The sequence below is a fragment of the Podarcis filfolensis genome (genome assembly GCF_964270895.1).
Source record: "Podarcis filfolensis genome assembly, chromosome: 1".
Lineage (NCBI taxonomy): Eukaryota > Metazoa > Chordata > Lepidosauria > Squamata > Lacertidae > Podarcis > Podarcis filfolensis.
The window spans coordinates 3,242,067-3,266,395 of record NC_139604.1 but is presented as its reverse complement, the minus strand read 5'-3'; the positions used below and the strand labels follow the sequence as shown (position 1 = coordinate 3,266,395).

The window sequence follows — 24,329 nt, the reverse complement described above, 5'->3', positions numbered from 1 at the left end:
ATGTTTTCCATTGCTAGTGACCAAGGTGAGTTTCACCCTCACAGTATAGAGGTGGGATATCTCAGCTCCACATTTGTAAAGTAACAGGTTGTCTGAGGGATTCGGTGTGTGCTTGAATAGCTGCAGTGGCGTAGCAAAGGGGGGCGCAGCGGTCATTGACCCGGGTGCAAAATTGTTAGGTGCAAAACTTCAACACTCGGTGCTGCCTTAATACAGGCGTGTGCTTCTGTCACCGGGTCCGTTGAAAACAGCTTCTCCATGAGAACCAGCAAGTGTCAGCTTTGTTCTGGAGCTGATAGAGGCTGGGAATGAGGCCAGACAAAGAGAGATAAGAAGACTGGAATGTGGGAAGGAGGAGGGCCAGCCTGGCTGCCTGACAGAGGACAGAGAGCAGGCAGCAGATGGCGACATCTGGGCATAGTGGACAAGGAAAGGGGCGCCAGAGCAGAGATACACAGACTAACAGTTTCAGCTCAGAAACTGAGGGAGGGAGGCCGGAAATAGCCAGCGTCCAAACTCAAAGGCGTGAAAGGGTCAGTGAGAGGAGGGGGAAAGAGCGAAAGCGAAAGGGCTTTTTCCCTTGTTGGAGGAAGAGGAAGGGGCAGAGTTTAGACTTGGCAACTGCAAACTTGGAGTCAGACACGGAGTGAAGGAGCTCCGGAGTGATTTATGTGTTTGAGCAATAAGCCTGAGATAATTACTACCAGTGTCTCGCTTCGCTTCTGTGGGAGAGCCAAGCCATTACAGGAAGTGACCTCCACAGACAACAGATTGACTACTCTTTTCTTATCACTGTGGCTATGCTCTCCTGTGTGACGTGGATGCAATTAGGCAGTTGCATGTGCATGCGTATTCCATCCTTTTCCCTCCCCACCCCTGCAAGGTCCCAGACTCTGGCAACACATGCTATGGCACTGAATAGCTGTGCAGTTACAAAACAGCAGACGCCTAAAGCTTGCGCATCTCCAAGCGCAATTTTTGTTGTTGTTGTTTAGTCGTTTAGTCGTGTCCGACTCTTCGTGACCCCATGGACCAGAGCACGCCAGGCACTTCTGTCTTCCACTGCCTCCCGCAGTTTAGTCAGACTCATGTTTGTAGCTTCGAAGACACTATCCAACCATCTCGTCCTCTGTCGTCCCCTTCTCCTTGTACCCTCCATCTTTCCCAACATCAGGGTCTTTTCCAGGGAGTCTTCTCTTCTCATGAGGTAGCCAAAGTATTGGAGCCTCAGCTTCACGATCTGTCCTTCCAGTGAGCACTCAGGGCTGATTTCCTTCAGAATGGAGAGGTTTGATCTTCTTGCAGTCCATGGGACTCTCAAGAGTCTCCTCCAGCACCATAATTCAAAAGCATCAATTCTTCGACGATCAGCCTTCTTTATGGTCCAGCTCTCACTTCCATACATCACTACTGGGAAAACCATAGCTTTTACTATACGGACCTTTGTTGGCAAGGTGATGTCTCTACTTTTTAAGATGCTGTCTAGGTTGGTCATTGCTTTCCTCCCAAGAAGCAGGCGTCTCTTAATTTCGTGGCTGCTGTCACCATCTGCAGTGATCATGGAGCCCAAGAAAGTAAAATCTCTCACTGCCTCCATTTCTTCTCCTTCTATTTGCCAGGAGGTGATGGGACCAGTGGCCATGATCTTCGTTTTTTTGATGTTGAGCTTCAGACCATAATTTGCGCTCTCCTCTTTCACCCTCAATAAAAGGTTCTTTAATTCCTCCTCACTTTCTGCCATCAAGGTTGTGTCATCTGCATATCTGAGGTTGTTGATATTTCTTCCAGCAATCTTAATTCCGGCTAGGGATTCATCCAGCCCAGCCTTTCGCATGATGAATTCTGCATATAAGTTAAATAACCAGGGAGACAATATACAGCCTTGTCGTACTCCTTTGCCAATTTTGAACCAATCAGTTGAGCCAGACATCCTGGAGAGTGAAGTCAAATGGGCCTTAGAAAGCACTGCAAATAACAAGGCCAGTGGAAGTGATGGTATTCCAGCTGAGCTATTTAAAATTTTAAAAGATGATGCTGTTAAGGTGCTACACTCAGTATGCCAGCAAGTTTGGAAAACTCAGCAGTGGCCAGAGGATTGGAGAAGATCAGTCTACATCCCAATCCCAAAGAAGGGCAGTGCTAAAGAATGCTCCAACTACCGCACAATTGCACTCATTTCACACGCTAGCAAGGTTATGCTTAAAATTCTACAAGGAAGGCTCAAGCAGTATGTGGACCGAGAACTCCCAGAAGTGCAAGCTGGATTTAGAAGAGGCAGAGGAACCAGAGACCAAATTGCAAACATGCGCTGGATTATGGAGAAAGCCAGAGAGTTCCAGAAAGACATCTACTTCTGCTTCATTGACTATGCAAAAGCCTTTGACTGTGTCGACCACAGCAAACTATGGCAAGTTCTTAAAGAAATGGGAGTGCCTGATCACCTCATCTGTCTCCTGAGAAATCTCTATGTGGGACAAGAAGCTACAGTTAGAACAAGCGCAATTAAGTGTGCTGATTTTAATCTACAAAAGCCTTTTGTGTTTGGGATTAGGGCTGGACAATGTCAGGTTTTCTACATCACAATGTATTGCTAGGCAAACATCATGATCTAGCGGTACATTGCAGTGTTCAAAACCCTGCTTCCTACCACAGCACTGAGGCATCAGGGTGAGATCGCCAAGGTGGTTTCACCCCAGCGCCTCAAAGCGCCAGGGAGGAAGCAGCTTCATGCTCACCATCTAACCCCATCCTTCTCCACCTTGCATAAGAGCAGGAGAAGGATTGGGGCTGCTCAGCTAGAGAGCACAAAGCCTCCCGCTCCTCACCTGAGTAGCCGCAATCCTTCTCCAACTTGCACGCGAGCAGGAGAAGCATTAGGGTTGCTCAGCTAGGGGCGTGAAGCCTTATGCTTCTCTGGCTTGTAAGCAAGCCAGAGAAGCACTGAGGCTCCTTCAGCTGGGGGAAGGGAGCACTTTAACAGAGCCCCCACCCCGCCACTGGCTCACACAAGCCAGCGGTAGGCTGGGTGTTCCATTAACTGCTCGGCTGATGGGAGCGGCAACCGTGCGCCCCTCAATGGAGCAGTTTCATGGAGCCTGCACACCACCACCGGCTCATGTGAGCCAGTGGTGGGCCAGGGGCTCCATAAAACTGCTTGGCTGAGGCAAGGGCAGTCGCACACTCCTCAGCCTTGCCAATGCAGCTTGTATCTTCCTCTGCGTCGGTATGAGGGCAGAGCAGGATGGTGGCTTCACTCCAACATATATCACTAACTGCTGCCGCTCCTAAGTCCCTCTGCTTCCAGCACCCGGCTACAGCTTGTTTCTCTTTTGGTGCACTGGGCACTGGTGGTAGAGGAACTCAGGAGTGGCAGCAGTTTCACTCGCAGTATACTGCTGAGTGAAGCCGCCATCTCAGTCTGCCCCTCAATACATTGCCCAGGCCCACTTAAGGGTACTTAAAATAGTAGTTTTGAGTGCTGGATTGAGACTTGGGAGACCAGATTCTCATCCCAACTCAGGAGTGATGCTTGTTATGAGGATAAAATGGAGAAAGGAAGAACCATGTGCCCCACCTTGGAGGCCTCCTTCAAATAGAGGTCTGACAGCCCTTAAGGAATCTCCTCAGTGGTCAAAATAGTTAGAAATTCCTGCCTTAGACTGCAAACTTAAAACTTTCTATGAAGTTTCAATGAACTCAGAGGGACTTACTTCTGAATAAACATGTGTTGTGCTGTGAGAATCTGAAACTGATGTTGCTATGATCTGCTATGTTTTTACTTGCTATTCTGTTCCTTATCTTTTGGTGGAATAACATTTTGCATTTAACCTTGATTTAATTTTTAATTTCCCTGTATTTTTTGTATTTAAAGCCATTTGAGTGTTTTATATATATTTTAATTCCCCCAGTTTTATACTCTCTCCTTGTTGTTTCAGGGATTGCATATTGGACACTCTTTGCTTTTATTTGTTGGCTACAATTAGGGTTTTTCCTGTATTTTTCTTATTCTATATATAGATTTTTCAGTCATGGGACAGAAAGATGGAGTAGAAATGCTTGCATAAACAAAACCTCCTGTCCTTACATGATATAAATAGCAAACACCCATGGTTTCATGTTGCAACCACCATCAGGAAAACCTGCAAATAATCTATCTATCTATCTATCTATCTATCTATCTATCTATCATCTATCTATCATCTATCTATCATCTATCATCTATCTATCTATCTATCTATCTATCATCTATCTATCTTTCTCTCCAGTCTCTGAACCCCTTTGTCCACGACTGATGTTCTGCCCTAAGAAGGCACTAATTAACTGCTTTGTCATTTTAATGTTATGTTACTTTAATTACATCAGAATCCACTTCTAGAACAGGAAGGCAACTGTGCAATCATTGTTGCTTTGCTTTCCAACAGTCATTAATTAATAGGTAGACTTCATTTGTAATTTTCAACTCTACAGCAGAGTTAACACCCCACAGTCCTCTCCTTTATTAATATAAAGGACTATGGAGGAGTAAACAAGTCGTTTCTGGCTGAATTCTCAAGGGTCATAAGAAGAATCCTGCTGGAAGAGGCCATCATCCTGTTCTCACGGTAGCCGGCCAGATGTCTATGAGAAACATGCAAGCAGAAACTCTCCATTTGGGATTCCCTTCACCTGGCATTCAGAGGCCTATAGCCTGGGATAGTGGAGGCAGAACATGGTCATTGTGGCTGGTGGACATTGATAGCCTTTTGCTCCATGAAAGGTGCTCTTGTTGGCACCTGTCTTGGGAAATAATGGAGGAGTGTGCCTTCAGGGGTGAAGTCAAACTGTTGGAGAGTTACAGCGCCTGTTGTGGCTGTAGAGACTGATATGGGAGAGATTTATGTTGTAGCTGGGCCAGATGCTTTCAAAGCCATCTAACTGGTGGCCATCGCTTCCTCTTGTGGACTCAAATTCAACAGTTTAACTACATGCAACAAAGGTGGAGTTTTTTTGGTCTGCCCTGAACCTTCCAAGATTCAGCTTCGTTGGATGTTCATGAGTTCTAGTATGACAAGGGAGAAAAGCTTTTCTCCACACCGTGCCAATTAGGCTAAACTAAATGAGCTCTTAGCAGACCTGAATATTTACACATGAACTTTCCTCAGTTGAGAGTATGATCTAAGTGTGAACTCACCCCTTCCTTACTTTCCCCCCAGCAGGGACAGACTTGGGTAATATGACATCCTGAGTGAAGACAAATTTTGGCAACTCTCAAAAAGATGTCTTATATTCACAATAATTCATTTTGGTACAGTTGCTTTTTAATGGATCTTCTCAGTAGGTACCCCATAGAAATATATTATTGTGTGCCTCCCTCCTCGTCTTGGTGTCCTTTGTGGGGGAACCACTTGCACTGCCCTAAATCTGCCGTTGCTCCCAGCCAGATTCCAGTACCAAAAGTGAGCTGGCTGAGGGTAGACTGCAGGAGAAAGAGAGGGGAATAAGAGGAGGTCGGTTCAGCACATACCTGATATGCACTTTAAACCATACCACCACACGTGTGATTGGGATTAACTCATATTTAAAATATCAACAATAAAGACATAATTTTTTTTAGTTTTTCTAATAAAAAAAATTTATGTCTTTATTGTTGATATTATGTCTTTATTGTTGAACTAAAAAACAAAGTGCGAGATTGGCTTCATTATTATCAAATAATGGAGGCATACAATTTGGACAAGAAAATTGGCTTCCAGGTGGAAAAATCAAAATTGGAAACAGAACTGTTAGATCCCAAAACTAAGACTCTGTCAAGGATGTATAACTTGCTGCTGAAATGGAATACTCGGGATGAAATGGTGAAATCTGCTATGATTAAATGGGCACAAGATGTTGGACACAACATTATGTTGGCTGACTGGGAACAGTTATGGACCACAGGTATGAAGTTCACGGCATGTAATGCCTTAAGAGAGAATATTATGAAAATGATATACAGGTGGTACATGACACCAGTCAAGCTTGCAAAAATATATCATTTGCCTGATAATAAATGCTGGAAATGTAAAGAGACTGAAGGTACATTCTTTCACCTTTGGTGGACGTACCCAAGGATTAAGGTTTTCTGGGAGATGATCTATAATGAAATGAAAAAGGTATTTAAATATACCTTTCTGAAGAAACCAGAGGCCTTTCTCCTGGGCATGGTCGGCCAATCGGTGTTAAAGAAGGATAGAATTTTTTTAATGTATGCTACAGCAGCAGCAAGAATACTTATCGCAAAGTATTGGAAGACACAAATCTACCCACCTGGGAAGAATGGCAGATGAAGGTGATGGATTACATGGAACTGGCGGAAATGACTGGCAGAATCCGAAACCAGGGAGAAGAGTCGGTAGAAGAAGGTTGGAAGAAATTTAAAGACTATCTACAGAAACATTGTAAAATTAAGGAATGTTAGAAGGATGCTGGAATGAAGTTATGTGGTTTTAGCAGCAATGTTACAAAGGAGTAAGTAAAAATGGATTGTTAACAGGTGAGAATGTAAAGTTACAATATATTAAGATAAATTACTAAGATAAAAACAAAGATGGAAAGGATTTGCTGAATTAACTAATTGAACTAGAATACAAAAAAGGGAGGTGTGAGGAGGTCAAGGAAATAAGCAAATGAAAGATAAGATATGGAAAGATTGACTTGTTTATAATTGTTTTTATTTTTTGTATTTTGTATTTTTTGTTTTATTTTTCTTTATTTTTGTAATTTTTTGAAATTTCAATAAATATTATTGAAATAATAAAGACATAAATTTTAATGACTTTGGATGAATACTTTTTCTGTGCACCATTTAGTCAGCTTTTACACTGGGGTGTAATAGAGTTCATAGTGGGGGGAAACCTTGGTGCATTGCATCCAGGAAACCAGGCAAGGATAAAGTAACCTGGGAAACGGAATGCCAAATGCTCATCAGTCCATTAAACTTCTTCATCATCATCATTGTTTATTTGTATGCTGGCTTTCCACAGTTAAACCAAGCTCTGGACGGCTTACAACATGAAAAGATTTACATAATCACAAAAATATATCAAAAGTTTTAATAGCCAATAAATTACATATCATTAGGTATGCAATAAAATTAAGCGATTCCCACATAAGTCATAATAAGGGCTAACAATAATGAATCTTAAAAATACCCAAAACAACAAAATTAAGCATCTCCAAAATTAAATCTTGACCTCAACAAAAAAACCCAAACAATACCCCACACCAAGTGTCTCTAGGTATCCTGAGAAGCAGGTCCTGCTGGACTCACAGCGAAGGTGGCCTCTGGCCTTTTCAGCAGCCAAGTGGAGTCAATCAGGGCCTGGCCCTTCGAGGCCAGGTGCAAAGAGGCCAGCAAGGCAAGGAGCAGGTCTGGCAGGACTAGGAGCAAAGAATAGTATATGATATGTTATAAAGGTTTCTAGAACGATCTGAGTGGCTTTATCCACTCTTGCCTCTTCTAGTCTTCCTTGATTTATTTTGTTCATCCTGGACCTGCGCACTTCTCCTGTACTCTGTATAAGACAGGCTCTAGATCATGCACAGGGGGTCCTAAGCTGCAGGACCCTCTCCAGATGGAGCCTTAAATGCACGGAGAACAGGGCTGGGAAGTCTGACCCCCTTGATCTGGTTGGCCATCTACACAAGGCTTTGTTTAATTCTGCCCTTCGAGGTGGCCGCTGGAGATAAATATCACTCTTCTTTGCACTTAGATTTGCTGTCAAAACCTTCATTTCTAATCTATGCATGTTTCTGTTTTACTTCTCTTCATTATCAGAAACTTTTAATAATAAAAAAATGGAGCGTAATTTTTCACTGATTCTCATGCATACCACCAAGCCATACTGATTTATACCTATTTCTTGCCTACTTTCCAGGTTATCTCGCCCCCCGGAACCTTCCCAGTGCAGGTTTCTTTCCATTTCTTCAAACTGTGCTTTGTAGTTCAGATGCCAGGTGCAAAAGCACTCCATATACACCTGAAGACCTGCTACCAAAATTGAATGGTGTATCACCCATAAACAGGTAAGGGAGTAAGTCCTCTTGTTACGTAAGAAGGGGGCCAAGTTCTCTTCTAATGGAGGGTGAGGGCAAGGCAGCTGGGAAAACCCCTTGCCTGATGAACAACAGAAAGTATTATTTTTCCATAATACAATAAAATTAGAAATAAACAAAGAAGTGAAAAAGACAATAGAAATAAAAAAGGAAAAAGAGAAAGAGAGAAGAGTAAGATGTAGAAAACAAAAGTAAAACATTAGCAAAAGGTGTAAGAGAACTTCCATGTTCCTTATATAGTAATTATTTTAAACCTTCAGTCCATACAAACATCCATCTTCTCCACTCTCTGTTGAACAATATTTCTTTTAAATCAGGGTGTCTCAGAATCATTCATTTCTTTTCCCTACATTTCTTTTTCCAAGTTAGGTTCTGTAATTATGTTAACCATTTTTAATTTTTTTTTACCTCTGTTAATTCTGACCACCATGAACTCCATATTGCATAAGACTAAATTCTTACGTCCATATCCATGTTAAAGTCTCGCCATTTTGATCACATATTAGATCAACATTCCATTTTTACTTCCCGTTATAATCTGCTTGTTCATGCCCAGTTCTGTATGTTCAGTTCTATTTCCTATTATATTCTATTTCCAGTTTTGTTTATGTTTATGGTGACATCCTGCTCTCCTGCTCTAGCACTTTTCATTTTTGTTTTTTCCAGTCTTTTTCCAGAGAGAGTACCATAACTTTAATACCATCATTCTCTGAATTCAGATCATAGGCAGAGTACTTTTTCTCTGCCAGAACTAAAGACAGGCCAGCACTGAAGTCCCAGATCTTTCCCCCCTTCTCAACTCTATCAGCACCAAGTTAAAATAATTCTCAAATTCACCATTTGTGATTTTATCTTTTACTTCTCCAAATCCTTGTGTGGGAATCATTTCCATTTCTGCATCACCGTCTGCTTCTTTCTGTTTAATTATTTATTAATCCAGTCCTGCCAACATTTCATCAATTTGGTCTGAAGCCTCTGTGCATTCTTCCTCTCCATTTCCATTTTTGACCTCATATTACTCTGGCTCATTTCCCCCCATCATTCCCTTCATCTTCATCAAACATTGATCTGATCATTTTAAATTATTCATCCATCAACTGCTGAACAATACCAACAGTCACTGGGTCATCCAAAGGTACCATATTGGGTGCTTTTAATGTTCTAGATCTTATTAGACATTAAATCCACGTTAATATTCCCCCTTAAAAGTCCTGGACTTCTGCAGCTGTAACTGTGTTATTTCAAAAGCAGATTCTTATCTGCCTCCTTTCTCATGGCTAGTTATGGCTGCATCACTTTCGATTTCCCCGGTTCTTTAGTGGCAAGAAACAAAGTAAAAGGATTGAGGATTTCCTATCATCTGATTTAATTTTTGTTGTCTACCAGAAATCAGGCTGTCTGCTTTGCTATAACTCTTTAACAATTAGTTTCCTCTCTGTTTTTTCAGCCACAAAAGGTAGTACTCACAGATTTTCAAATTATAAATTTCCCCAAGCAGATGGAAAGGGGATGTGTGATTCTCATTACAGTTTCATTGTACCAAATATGTTTTAAAGGGCTTTTAAAAGAGAGGGTGAGATTCTTTTATTGGCATTGCTCCTTAGCTTGCCAGCTCTTCCTTGCTCCTGTCCAAGGTGCAAGGTGCAGACAACAGGAAAATGGCTTTGATCCAAGTGTCTTGAGGATAAATCCTAGATTACTCTGTCTCCAGAGTGAATAATAGACCCAGACTATCTGTCTGGCTATTAACAATCACCACAGAGCTAGCAGATAGCTCTCTGAATCGCCACAACTCTCTCAACTGTAGGAAGCTAGCCGGGCTTGATTAGCTTTTAACACTTGCTGCATCCAGGGATTGGAGGGATCTGGCACATACAAACGCATAACAATAGTATCAGCTTGCAGCAAAACTAAGTGATCAATTTTATCAAGCACATTCCTTGCTCCTGTCAAGCACATTCCTTGCTCCTCTGAGACTCTCTCTTAAGATTTGAGATATTTTGATGTAGACCACGCACAGGAAGTTTACCTTACCCCAAGTCCGACCACCTGGCTCTATTGTCTGCACTGATTTGCAGTAGCTCTCCTAGGTTTCAGACAGGAGACATTCCCAGCCCTACCTAGAGATGTTGGGGGTGGAACTTGAGGCCTTCTGCATGCAAACCAGGTGCTCTGTCACTGAGCCACATCTATTCTGCACCCAGAATCTCCTATACAATACTCTAACCCTGCATCCCTGCCTAAGGTCACACAGAATGTGTACACCAAAGAGAGTGGCGGACCATCACATGGTTGACCCTGATTTGGTGGTGTTGGTCAATTAACTTAGATAGGATTCATGAGAAATTCTTATAAGGTCTTGAAAGAGAAAGGTGAGGAAATATGATAGGAGAGTTAATTGTGAATTAAAAATTTCCCAAACTGCCCTCCCCACACCTGGCTTTTATGAACAAATCACTCGAGGTTTTAGCCCAGAAGTGGCAAAACCTTTAGAGTTGGAGAGCCGGATTCTCTCATGGCAACCTTCTAGAGCAGCCCTTCTCAACCTGTGGGTCCCCAGATGTTGTTGAACTACAACTCCCATCACCCCTAGCCAGCAAGGTCAGAGCTCAGGGATGATGGGAGTTGTAGTCCTACAACAGCTGGGGACCCACAGGTTGAGAACTGCTGTCTAGAGGCTGCATGCTCATGGTGAGTCTTGGTTAGCACATTCTGGGGCTTCTGCAGATTCCTTGTGGTTGCAGGGGCTCTGCATCTTGTCATTAAGGTGTGGTTAGACTTGCTGTTGTTCCCAGTCTTCCTTTCATCATGCTCACTTCTACCAGCATTTGTCTCAGTTAAGAGCTGCCATGTGCGCTGGCTTGAACTGTTGCACCTGCAACATGCTGGGTGCTTCTGCTATACTGTTGCAGCATTACCTTGTGATGGAGCTGCAGTCTTGGATCTGGCCCGATCCTCTTTTTGCCTTACCCTATGAGAAAGACCACCAGGGGGGAAAGCAAATAGCTTGTCCGTAATGGAAATAACATCAAGATTGGTTCCAGAATGGTTCTAAACAAAACAACAACCCATTTCTTGAAATAAAGGCAGTGCTTTATAAAGAAATTCACATTTTGGTGGGAAGAACTTGGCCTGAATGGTTGAATGCCAGGAGCTTCAGTGAAGGGGTAGCTATAAGTGATGATGCAGGATTCTTCTCACTCCTTTTTCCTTATCAGAAAACGGAGAAGGTCAGCTAAGCCGGAGAAGGACAGCCATCCATCATCCCAGAGTGCTGATGTTCCCCAAAGCAAGAATGGTTCATTGGGTAGGTTATTTGATTCTATTAAGAGTTTAGCAAACTTCCTCTCTTAGCTGCAGATAAATGTTATAACCATGGAGAAGTATTTGAACAAGGCCCAGGCGAGTTCTATTAAAACAATTGCTTTGTTTTCTATGGGTACTTGAGTGAGTAAGCAATTATTTTAAGCAGCTGAGGATATCTTAGCAGAAGCCTATATGCATGTATATTCAGAAATTCACTGGGACTTATTCCCAGATATGTGTGCAGTCTCATGTCCTGCAAGCTCCAAAAAGCTCAGTAGGACTTGATTCCCAGGAGGTCATTGATATGATTGTGCTTTATTAGTTAAAACTATTGAGAATAGTTACAGGTATGTGCCTTTATATTAGGGTTGCCAAACATCTGGAATTTCCCAGGCATTGTTGGGATTCGGCCGTTCGAAACAATGTCCAGATGTATGGCAACCCATGTCGGAAGTGTAGATTTCAGCAAATTTGCTTAGAAATAGCTCAAACAACTTTGGCCCTGCTTGCTCCTTCCATGTCTGCAACCGGGGTGGGGGGGGGGGAGAGAAAGAGAGAGAAGGGGGAAGAGGCAGCAGCTTCTGCTGCTAGCGCTGCCTAAGCAACCACTCACATTTTCTGTGTTTTAATAAAGTTGTGGCCAAAATTATGCCAAAAACCTGAAACAAAAAATTTGTATCAATTGTGTTTTTATTGGGGTGTCTTGGGGACCTCGACACACAAAACTAAAGTGCCCTTCCTTCTCTTCATGTATCCTCATTGGCTGGTTAGGGAGCCAAAGTGAAAGTGAAAGTGAAATTTCTCAGGACTCAGACAAAGGCAGAAAATCAATTTTCTGAGCTATAAAAATTTGTTCAGGACTATGGCAAAGTCAGGAAATTGGTTTTTTAAGCCATAAAAATTTGTGGCTCCCATAGTCCAGTTTGAAATCAGATAGATAACAGGCTTGCTTAAAATGGCACTAAGGGAGAAAGGAAGTTCTGCTGAAGAAGAAACCCCCTTAAGTGAATGGGAGTTGTTTTAGAATCTTTGTGGGAACACCTTGGAAGGCTCGTGACATGAGGCTGTTCCCTGGGGAAAACTGCAAGTCAGGGTGTCTGCGATGGGAGGGGAAATCCTATCTTTACTTTGAAGCATTGGGAATGAAGTGCAAGTGTGTGGCTGTTGGCTGGATAATAACCTGGATTCAGGCTTCTGAAATCAGCAGGGGATGACTGTTCAGCTAGCTAGCAATTGTATGATTGCACGGTGCAGACAGTGGTGACCATCAGCTCCCTTATTCAAAGGCAAGAACATGATTCTCCCAAAACAAACTGTTTACTACTGGTTTCGCACCACAAACTGCCTTACCAGTTATTGCTGCTTGGAGTAATGGACTATGACGGCTACATTTATCTAGGCCAAACAGAGGCACTGTTTACCTTACGTAGGGGGTGTCATGAGCTCACATTCTTTGGCAAATTCAGCATTTGAAATTTGTATGTTTTTTAAAATCATTGCAGGGCCAATTGATTCAACAGTCAATCTGAGCAGCATTGCTGAAAATATTTCCTCATCAGCCAGCCATGCCAGAATTAACTTGCTCAACAAGATTCTCAGTCTGGGAGAGGTAATTTCTATATTCACTTTAATGAGATCACCTTTGGAATACCATTTTGTTACGTAATATTAGTGCATGGGTTTATTATAATAAGAAAATGCAAGCATGTTTCTAGTTTCCAAAATTGCTATCTCGGTGTGTTCAAATAGCAACAGATCTTATTTTAGATTGTTCCACGGAGATCTGGTACAAATAGATGTGCAATTGAATGTGATTTGACTATGCCTGGTTCACCTTTCATATGAATCCATAGTTAAAATATGCTCCGTTTCTCCATTGTTGCTGCTGCCGCCGCCACACCAGGAAAAAACAAGCCACAGTCAATCTAATATAATAATAATAATTTATTTGTACCCTGTCCACCTGACTGAGTTGCCCCAGCCACTCTGGGTGGCTTCCAGCATATATAAAAACATAGTAAAACACTAAACCTTAGAAAGCTTTCCTATACAGGGCTGCCTTCAGATGTCTCCTAAGGGTTACTCTTCTCCTTGACATCTGATGGGAGGTATTCCACAGGGTGGGTGCCCCTTCCAAGAAGGCCCTGGTTCCTGTAGCCTCACTGCCAGAAGTGGGAACTGCCAGAAGGCCTTCAGTGCTGGATCTCAGTGTCCATTCTGAGAAGAGCCTGGGTTTTGGGCTAGTAGCAACTTCATACTTTTCATACTTCCTGATTTCCAATAGAACATGAAGTCTAAGAGAGACGTGTGCATCCCTGAGTGTGTGCATGTGCAAACAAGCTATAGTCACTTCTAGGCATGGCAGTGGGACCGGCAATGCTCCATATGCCTTTACTGGGAAGTATGGGGTGGGGTAGTGGTGTTCACAGTCCCAATTTAGATGTCTTACAAGTTCTGCTGCCCTGCGCCCTTTTGCTAGCCTCGTGGGTGTAACAATTCTAACCTTTGCACCAACAACTGTAGCTGTTCAAAAAATTTGATGAAACCATTGATCATTCACACATTGAAACAACCACCTCATTTTCAGTTCTTCTTGTACGGAAATTTATTTTATAGATGCAGATGCACAAGTCTTCTGCAGGAAACCTTAAAGCTGGTATTTGTGAAGTCATGGCGGCCGATGCATCATCACAGAATCTCCTTTGGGAAGTCTTTGGAACAAACATCTATCGAACATTTTGCTTCACCAACTTGTCCCTTGTAGAGTCCTTCTTTCAGGAATTCAGAAGTCAGATTCCTAAAGTGAGTATCCAACTCATTTTTTTGGTCTGCTAAATAATAACCTCAATCAAATTGCTTAGAGGAAAAGTTCCCCCTCTTCCCTTATCAGAGTAGCTTTTCACATTGTGCCCATTCACTCACCCTGTACCCTCAGCATAAGAGTTGGCAGTTTTGTGAAAGAGGCATTTCAGTTTCTTTGTGCTTCGTGAGCTGCAATAGCTGGAAATGAATGGCAGGAAGAAGCAGGGATGGAATATCAGACTTTATCTTTGATTGTTGGAAAATAGGCAGGCTGATCTCTCCTTGGTCAAGGGCAAAGGCTGGAGATGGCATCTGTTTCACTGCTTGTATATTTAATATACAAGTCATTAAGAAGCTGCAGACAATAGTGAATTCCTGCTGCAGTGCATGCAGCGGTCAGCTATATGTTCCCTCCCTTGAACTGAGTTCAAAAGAACCTCTTATTGGAATCATCAGATTAGGTTTTTAAAATTTGATTTTCCACAAGTGTCTGCTTTCTCCTGTTGTGTCTTCATCATGTTTTATAAGGGCATCACCCAGCAACTCTTATTCGATCTGATGCTCTAGGGCTAGTACAGTACAAGCCTTTGGCATACTTCAATACTATTTGGGAGCCCAAGCCTGTATCACAGTTTCCCCTTCCTATCTGGGAGGTTTTGCAACTGGTAGGGCAAGATCACAAGATCTCCTAGTCATGGAACAGGTTCATGCAGGTCTGTAGTTCTCAACTCACAGCAGCATCAGCAAATGAAGCAAACCTCCACACCCCGTATATAGCTGGGCTTTCTTGAGGTTTAGCATGGAAACATTTAAATTTTCAACCAGGCCAAATTAATATTTTTACTACTAGTAGTAGTATGGTTTGAAACATGTGTTTCAATACTTTTGAAACAATACTTTTACAGAACAGTAATCAAAAAACCCCAGAAAGGTTTCCCCTGAGCTGAGGAATTTACAATTCAAAATTTATATGCAAAAGGAGGGAGAAAAGATATAGGCAAAAAGGAAGAATGTGTATTCAGTTCATCACATGTCTTTACTTTCAGTATGGGATGAGAACGAAGGGGTTAAGCCAAAAGCGACTCAGGAAAGTATGGAAGTGGGTCAGCATTACGTAGGTGATCTGGGAGTAAGTTCTGGGCACGAGGAACAGCAATCAGGAAAAGGGGAAGTTTAAAGAGTACAGTAGTTTGGTGATGAACCTGAAGCACCTTTCTTTGGTTAATGCACACTTCACATGCTTTGTAGGCATGACATAGCAAAGGAGAAATTTCTAAATCCATTTAGGCCATGCTGTGACCCGTTTTACTTATCTTAGGCCACAGTCTTGCCCACAGTTGCTGAAATCCAAACTACAAGAAAGAAGATTCCACCTAAACATTAGGAAGAACTTCCTGACAGTAAGAGCTGTTCGACAGTGGAATTTGCTGCCAAGGAGTGTGGTGGAGTCTCCTTCTTTGGAGGTCTTTAAGCAGAGGCTTGACAACCATATGTCAGGAGTGCTCTGATGGTGTTTCCTGCTTGGCAGGGGGTTGGACTCAATGGCCCTTGTGGTCTCTTCCAACTCTATGATTCTATGATTCTATGATTCTAAATCTATGGGGCAACGAGGTGCACTTTTGTGGCCGGGCTGCTACCCTTAATCTACTGTTTTATTGCAGCAGCAGATGCTCTGTAGGACATTTTTCATCCATTCATTTCAAGATTAATTCTTAATTTTGCTGGCTTCTTCTCTCCTGCCTAGTGCTAAAAAGATATCTAGAATGACAAGCGCTGAAGTCAAAGAAGTGACTAGTAGCCAGGATGCCTGCCCAAGTATGGTATCACACACACATACTTTCCCCACAGAGCTGCAGTTTGAAGTTGTTTCCCTCCCTCCATTGTGAGCAAGCTATGATTAAAAGAGAACTGGGGTCCTGTGAACTGCTCTCTCTCTCTCTCTATTCCTTTTTAAAGTTTCATTATTGTTTTAAGTTGCAGCAAGATTCTCAGTACCAGGTGGCTTTTGTCAAGGAAACAGTTTCGTTCTTATCGCTCATCTCCCAAGTGCAGAATGAAACTTCTCTATGGCCCATCCTCCTGATGGCCCCAGATATCACTCAAGGTGTCAGTGCTATGAAGGATATGATTGCTGCCCTTCAGAACACAAGCAGGTAAAAGAAAAGGCAAGCTATACACCAAAAACATAATAGCTATTCCTGGTATTTCGCTGACAGTGATGAAGTGGTAGCTTCCACTGACAGTTATAAAGGGAGGTGTTATGAAAGGAGAGCATGAGATTTCAGTGGCTCAGTAGTAGACTGGTTTATTTGAAGGTCTAGGCTGTGTACATGGACTTCATCTGTAGTGCTTGTTTCATTAAAGTGATTTTATTGTTCTTGGTGGTACAGAAATTTTTGCAAGGAAATAAAAATAAATAGTGTTCAAATGGGGCAGTGATGATACAACAGCATCTAATATAACATTGTATTATCAATTGTTGTATCAAAGGAGCTAATAGAATAACATAGTGAAAGAAATGAATGTTTATAACAGAAAATGCAAAAAATTAAAGCAAAACAAACAAACAAACAAATGGGGCAGTGATGATTGCCACGTAGAAGTGTCTTAGGGAGGGAAACCCTGACTATTCAGAATTCATAGACTTCATGGCATTCATTTTCATCCTCCCCTTTGTCTCCATTTCTTACTACTTTGGGAATAGGCTGCCCGCCTCCTGATGCTTGCCATTTTGTTTTACTAAAATGCCCTAGACATTGTGCAATTTCTTCCCTTACACTACCTAGCTATTTACAGGAACCAAAGCTGTTTGATATTATAATATGCTCATTCTGTGTTACTATTGCTTTATTTCCCCTGTTTACAAAGAATTATTATGGCTGTGGAAAAGGATTCTCCACTAGTTGCAAGTGACAATGGACTGCAAGCCATACAGAACATGATTAGTGGTCTGCTGCATGCCTTGAACTGTTCAGAGCAAGGTGAGGCTGCTTGCTTATCTCTTTATCAGGCATCTAAGTAATATTGATGGACAAGTTTAAGCTCTTGCAAATCCATACTTGTTACATCATACAAAAAAATGGTTTTTTACTTCAGTTTATAACATACACTAAGATGCACAAAATAATGAAATGCTTACTGCCAACAGAAAATAGAAGCAACTTTTTCATAAGTTATTCAAGGCCTTGTTGAAGTGTTGTTCTGATAAATAGAAAAGATTAATAGTCATTAGAGATACTGGGGTGGTTTGTATGTAATGTTTATAGCTTAAGAGAGCTAGGAAAAGGGTCTCTTCTCATCTCCTCCTGACACATGCCATCTCTGGCACGTTATTTAACCCAGAGTTCATTTTCTCTGAAACAGGTAACTCTGGTTTCATGTCAGTTTACTAACCAGGATCTTTAAACATGGTTTATTCTTGGATCTTGTTAAGATCCTAGTTAGTAAGCCATCATCACCCCAGTGTTCCCCATATGACACACTGTTTTAAGCAAACCAGGACTGAAGTGCTGAATATAGTTTTGGGATGGGGAGAAATTTGTTTCAGTTTCCATGTAAATCCTAATTGATCAAATTTGCACTTTCCAAAACACAGCCATACTTCAAAATTCACATTTATCCTTCAAATGCTATGTTTGACTATCATCACAATTAAAGTTGAAAGGCAGTAACTCAAATTGTGGATTTATCTTGTTTATTTTTATTTTGTAGATAATAGCAGCTCAGCAATGAATGACATTTGTCGGCTCTCTCTTTACTGGAAAAACAACCCAACTTTAATGACTCAAATGAAAGACATTGTGAGGTGAGATTAGAGTAATAAATTATTTATGGGGTGAAAGTTAGGTTTTTGCTAATGTGAAATTTTATTCTAGGGGGCAGTGGGAAGGGTGCTTTGCAAAACTGCATAGCTTTCACTAGATCATATGAACATTTAACCAGCATCTGCTGTGTTGTTGAGGCAAAGCTGGTCGATTAAACTCATAACACACTGTGGATTTTAGGGGAAAATGTATCCCTGAGAGTTAGTATTTGTGTAACATGCATGATTCCTCAGAAGTAAGTCACCTTGGCCGGGATTTAACTAACCAGCTCCATAAATGGAAGCCTCGAACAAGGATTTCTGTTTGTGCAATAGGGCTTTCCTTCCTCTCCTCTTTTGGCAGGCCCTGTCCCTCAAAATTGGCTTTCGTGTGTATGTGTGAGAATTCCCAGAATAGCACACAAAGGGAGGAGAGGGGCTTGTTCCATCTAGCAAACTGAAATGCTTGTGTAGAGGGAACAATTGAAAGAGCTTGATGTTGAATTCTACCCACAGTGTTTAGCGGGCTTACTCCCAACTAACTGTGTATAGGATTTCAGCCACAGTGACAGAATCCATGACGCATTGGTTGTTCTCAAATGTAGCACAAAACTATGGCTTAAGGTTTATATGCGCAAGTATTGGGCACATGTACTTCCTTCCTCTCTTCCTTCAATGCAGCAATGAGGTGGGAATCAGAACCCTTTGCTTCTGCTTTTTATGAATGATAATTTGTACTTATATGCAAGCCTAGAAATGCAGCACCATTCAGAAACTGATGGGAGTAGACTTCATTCTTCAAGCAGAAGCAACATATTGTTTACTGAATTTTAAAGAATTACACATTTGTCATGGCATAAAGACTGACACGTTTATTCTGCCATGTTCTAGCTTGAGGGGGCATTATTGTCTTTTTGTTATTATGCTATGTATTTTGTGGGGGTTTTGTGTGTTTTATGTTGTAAACTGCCCTGTGATCTTTGGATGAAGGGAGATATATAAACTTGATAAATAAATGTTTGATTTCATTTGAATTTGTATTTCTGTATTTTTGTTCTCATTTCAGAAAATTATTACCTCCAGATTTTGCTGGTGAAGACTTCAAAACGCGTAATCTCTCAAAGGATTTAGAAACCATTAAGAAGTCTCTACATCTTTTACCAGAGAAATTTAGCATTGCTGAACTGAACAACCTGTTCAAGCAATATGAGAATAACAGTAGAGTGAACTTGACTGATATCCTTCAGTGGCAAATGGAGGCTGACAGAGACAGTAAATTAAGAGGTGCACTTAATAGGAGAGAAATCAACCAAATCAACAACTTCACATCTCTCCTGCTTCAAAATGACTTTAATAGGCTGCACTTGCTTGATATAATGGCTCACTTGAAAGAAAGTAAAAATGTTCCCAAGTTTAGAAACATTTGGAATCAAACATTTTTAAATAAGACTAATATTATGGTCACAAAGATATGGCAAACGATTAAAACAATAAATTCTCACAAATTATCTTATATGCCTGAAAACCTTAGAAGGTACTTAGCATCAGTCCAAGATGTGCCATCATTGTTTTCAGATTTTCTGTTTAAACCTACTACTATTTACAACTTTCCTGAGAAGTTCTTGACACTCCAGAAAATCTTAAATATGGTAGCAAATGTTGAGAAAAGTCATAATTACTTATTGCTATCCTTCGTTATTGACAAGATGCAGGACATTCAAAATTTCGTTGGTGAATCTCATTGGAATGAATTCAATCATTATTGGCGTATTACAGAAAAACTGAGGTCTGCAAAATGGAATGATACAGATATCATTGCCTATGGGCAGGTTTTAGACATATTGCACAACAATCTTCATGTTCACCACAATGGCTCTGGCCTTCCTTTGAAAAAGGAGCTTGGGCAGCTGACCAAATTTGTGAACCATTTAATGAAAGAATACAGTGAGGAGAACATCAGTGGGGCAAATGTCTCAATGTTTTTAGATGCTGCTCTGAAAACTCTAGATGTGCTAGAAGACTTGGAGGAAAGGTACATCCATGAATTAATTCCTGTTAATCCGCTAAAGGATGCCAGCAATGAAACTGTTCAGAGATTGTTCCAAATATTTAAGGAAGGGGTAGATATACTTTCTGATCCTAGCCTGACAGAATCATCTAGTATAAAAAAATTGGATACCCTCTACAGTTTTTCACGCATGTTACTTTTGCAGAAGTTGTATAGGACTTCAGCACAGCATGATTCTTCAGGAGAAGCAAAAGTACAGGATCTTTTGTATTTAACATTGACCCCTTTTCTAAGGGAAGATAATCAGGTTAATGAAAGACTGCAAAACTGTACTGTCAAGGATGTTCATCACATTGTTCTTGAAGTACTGTTGAATAATGCCACCCTACTGGATGCCTTAAGAGGAAGCAGCTGCCATTTCCTCTTTACCTCCACAGACTTGGAAAACCAAACAGCCCACCATCATACATTTACTGAGTGGTTTCAGCTTGTGATAAGAAATTTAAAATTGATGCCAACTTTTCAAACTCTCCACAAAGACAAATGGAAATACTTTTCAGATGAATTTCAGTGCTTCATCAACTCATTACAAGTTTCGTCAGAGTTTCTCTCCAGACTGAACTATTTCCATAGCTACAAGAATCCCTGGATACAAAAGATGCATAGACGTCTAACAGCCATCTCTAATGAATTCCACCAAAGTAATCTGACCTGCCAAGCACCATGGCTTGGGCTTATGGACATTATAAATGGACCTTCTGCTTTGCACATTTTAAGCTCTTTTATTCTGAATGAAACAGAACCTCATGCACAAAATTTATCTGGCAGTGTACCACAAGCCCTTGCATCTTTTATTTTGTTACAAAATGAGCCCTATAAGAATGCCGCTGTATCAAAGATGTTAAAAGTGAGCAAAAATGATGCAAGTCAATCAAAATGGAAGAACTTATCAAAGGTATTGAGTGAAGTTGCAAATATGTTGAGCTCCAATCAGAATGTGACGAATGCAAACCAGTATGTTCGACTCTTGGACATGACCAGGAAAGCTCTACTTCTCGTTGGCGCAGGAGTAGCGCCTAATAAAACAGAAACTCATCTGCCCCTTGAGACCTTAAGTTGGCAGATGAAAGCTTCCTATTTAGAAGACATGCTTGCTTCATTAAAATTATTCCTGAGTGAAACCTCTGACATAGATTTCAAAGCTCATTTAGAAATACTTTTTAGTAATTCGTCTCCACCTGTTGATGTTCTTGCTCAAAGCCTTTTTTATATGAACCCTCGCTGGAAAGAAACCAAGAAGGCATCAAACTTAAGTAGAATGATATGGAATCAGCTGTTTTTAAATGAGACCAATTTTAAATTAGCAACAATATGGGAAGATATCAAAAAGGTGATGTCTATGGCAAATCCACTGTTTCCTGAGGGTGTGAAACAGGACTTTGATGCAACACAGGAAGCTCCGTTGCAGTTTTCAGATGTTCTGCTTAGATCTAAAAGCACAAAAAACATTTTGGAGTACTTCTTAGCACTTTTGAATAAGTATCGTTTTACAGCAAACATGAGCATGAGCCACAATGCCCCCTTAACGGCGTACCTTTCAGGAATAATGCAAAAAATCCAAAACACCACAAATTTTTACACACAGGATAATGGTTCTGATACTCTTTTCAGTGCAGAACTGGAGGAACTGACTAGACGCTTATCCCACATTACACAGAAGTATACTGAGGAAGACTCACAAAGCAGCAACATCTCAGAAGTAATCAATGTGGTTCTCAGGAATCTGTTGTTACAGAAAACTTTTGAACACCAATTTAACACCAGCCAATTAGAAGCAACCCCTCAGTTGGTCTATGATAGCAATAAAGCCCTCCAAAGGGTATATGACATACTGAGGCAAGGGACAATAATGCTTTCTGACAGCAGATTGGAAGAAGAAACTGCTAAAGAAAAAATTGCTGCAGTGTATGGTTTCTCACACTTTATCTTTCAAAAAGAATTTAATGAGTCTTTGTTAGGGCTTAGTACTTTAGCAGAAGCAAAGATAATAGATGTCTTGCATTCATCTCTGAGTCCTTTCTTAGATATTGGGAACCCTAGAGCTGGAAGGCCACATAACTGCAGTGTCCAAGATGTAATTCACGTAATACTTCAGATGTTGTTCAAGAATGCCACTATCCCTGAGTCCTTGAAGCAAAGTCATTGCGAACTACCTTTTACTTCCAGGGACTTTGAAAACAGAACAATGCCCAATCAAACATTTACTGAATTGTTCCAGGACTCAATAAGCAACTTAAAGCAGACTCCAGAATTAGCAAGACTTTACCAAAACAATAGTGAATATTTGTCAAGTGCATTGTTATGCATCATCAAATCACTACAGTTTTCTTCAAGCCTGCTTTCAAAAATGGACACCCTCTTCCATTTTAAACATCCATGGATAAGGGACATTCATAAAACTCTAGCAATAATCTCTAACGAGTTGCCCCCAAGTGATTCAACTTGCCCAATCCCTGTTCTTAGTGATACAAATAATACAGTCAACTACGATCCTTTGAATCTTGTCCCGCTTTTCTTTGCCAATGAAGCAGAATTTTATTCACAAAATCTCACAGACAGCTTAGCTGATGGGAATAATTTGTCAGTGTTTTTCAAGCTATTGCAGGATAGCCTTCCTTCAAATGCTGCCATAAATGAAGTGCTACAGATTGCCAGAGAAGCTATCCACAGCCAATCTGGATGGAGGACTTTTTCTCATATCTGGAACATGTTTCTCAAGTGGAACATTACGGAAGTTGAGTCTGTGAAGCGTGGCTTGAAACTACTGGAAAGAGTTCTAGTTGACAGTGAAGTACCTGATGCCAGGGTTTTTAAAAATGTTACATTTTTGAATTTACTGAAGGAGCTAAAAGCAGATGTGAATCTACATTTTCTTCAAGACAGAACCAATCTGGAATATCAACTTGACCATGTTGCACACCCTTCTGTCATGACCACTGAAATGCTTCTAAATAGAATACTGCTTCAGAATGAACTGGTGCAAACACTGCCTCCAAGCAGTTTGATTGGACGGTAAGTGGTCAGTTTCATAATTGTAACAATTTGTTGTTGAATTCAACAGTTCAGAGATAATTCAACCTTGTTCTCAAATAGAGTTGGGGTGCCTCTAAATATCAGAGAGTTGCCAAATAGGGAGAGCGCTGTTCCACTCAGGTCCTGCTTGCGAGCTCCCCATAGGCATCCAACTGGCCACTTTGAGAACAGAATGTTGGTCTAAGTTAGCCATAGGCAAACTCGGCCCTCCCGATGTTTTGGGACTACAACTCCCATCATTCCTCGCTAACGGGACAGGTGGGATGATGGGAATTGTAGTCGCAAAACGTCTGGAGGGCCGAGTTTGCCTATGCCTGGTCTAGTTGGACCTTGGATTCTCTTATGTCATTTTAAGTGAAGGCTGGCCAATGCCCCCCCCCCCCCCGCTGTAGGGTGGCTGAGTGGGAAGAGACAGGCAGACTCTGGAGCCCCGCAGTGCGCCCCAACCCATGGGTGGCTCGTCCCCCCCTCGCCCTGCCTCCATGGGTGGCTTGCTTTGCCCCTGGGTGCGCCGGCCCAGACGCCTGAGCGGCTTCCTCCTCCGCTGGACGGGGGGGGGGGCGGTAAAATGAATGCACAGCATCTTTTTTTAAAAAAAGAGGCTGCGAGATCCAGGATAATAGCAGTTACCAAGACAGGAAAAATATGTAAACTAGAGGAATCTGTGTATGTGTAAGTGATTGAAATAATTGTTGCAGCCCAATCTTAAGCTTGCATATTAAGACACAAGCTTGACTGTTGTTTTTTAACTGTGGGACTTCCTTCTCAGTAAGCAAGTTTAGAATTGTTGCCTGATGCCCTAATTGTGTACTTAAAGCTGCAGTCCTAAACACACTTACTAGAGGGAAAGTCCTATTGAATTGAATGAGGCTCATACATGAGCAAACTTGCTTTGGATTGCATTTGGGTTGGATCAGTGGGTTTTTAGTTAGCCTGCCTCCTGCTCCCAGCCTCCTAGCCTACGACTTGCACTTGGAGGGGCCAGGGAGGATCTTACTGAAGCTGGTGAGATTTCTTAAATCTATGAAGTTTAGACAGACTGTAAGTAACGTAATAAGTGACGTGTCATACAGAGAAATCTGTTTAATTATGGCTACTATCCCAGATGGTGTATCTCTAAATTTGTTTTACTCAAGAAAGTTGAACTCTGCTATCTCATTTGGAAACTAGGAAAGCTACTGTGTGCAGTGTTGTTTAAAAAATTTACCACCCTCATGTAAAATTCAGCTGAGCTGTCTGGCTTAA

General features: G+C 41.4%; 1 protein-coding gene across 1 annotated transcript in view; it reads left to right on the top strand.

Annotated features, from left to right (window-relative positions):
• The window catches only part of ABCA12 (ATP binding cassette subfamily A member 12), a 122,657-nt gene that overhangs the window by 14,459 nt on the left and 83,869 nt on the right, over positions 1–24,329 (top strand). The window contains exons 3-10 of the mRNA XM_083625473.1: positions 7,896–8,043; positions 11,292–11,380; positions 12,882–12,988; positions 13,996–14,181; positions 16,156–16,334; positions 17,050–17,162; positions 17,893–17,986; positions 19,050–23,063. Of these exons, the coding sequence (XP_083481599.1) occupies positions 7,896–8,043; positions 11,292–11,380; positions 12,882–12,988; positions 13,996–14,181; positions 16,156–16,334; positions 17,050–17,162; positions 17,893–17,986; positions 19,050–23,063 (4,930 nt within the window). The remainder of the gene's footprint in view (positions 1–7,895; positions 8,044–11,291; positions 11,381–12,881; positions 12,989–13,995; positions 14,182–16,155; positions 16,335–17,049; positions 17,163–17,892; positions 17,987–19,049; positions 23,064–24,329) is intronic.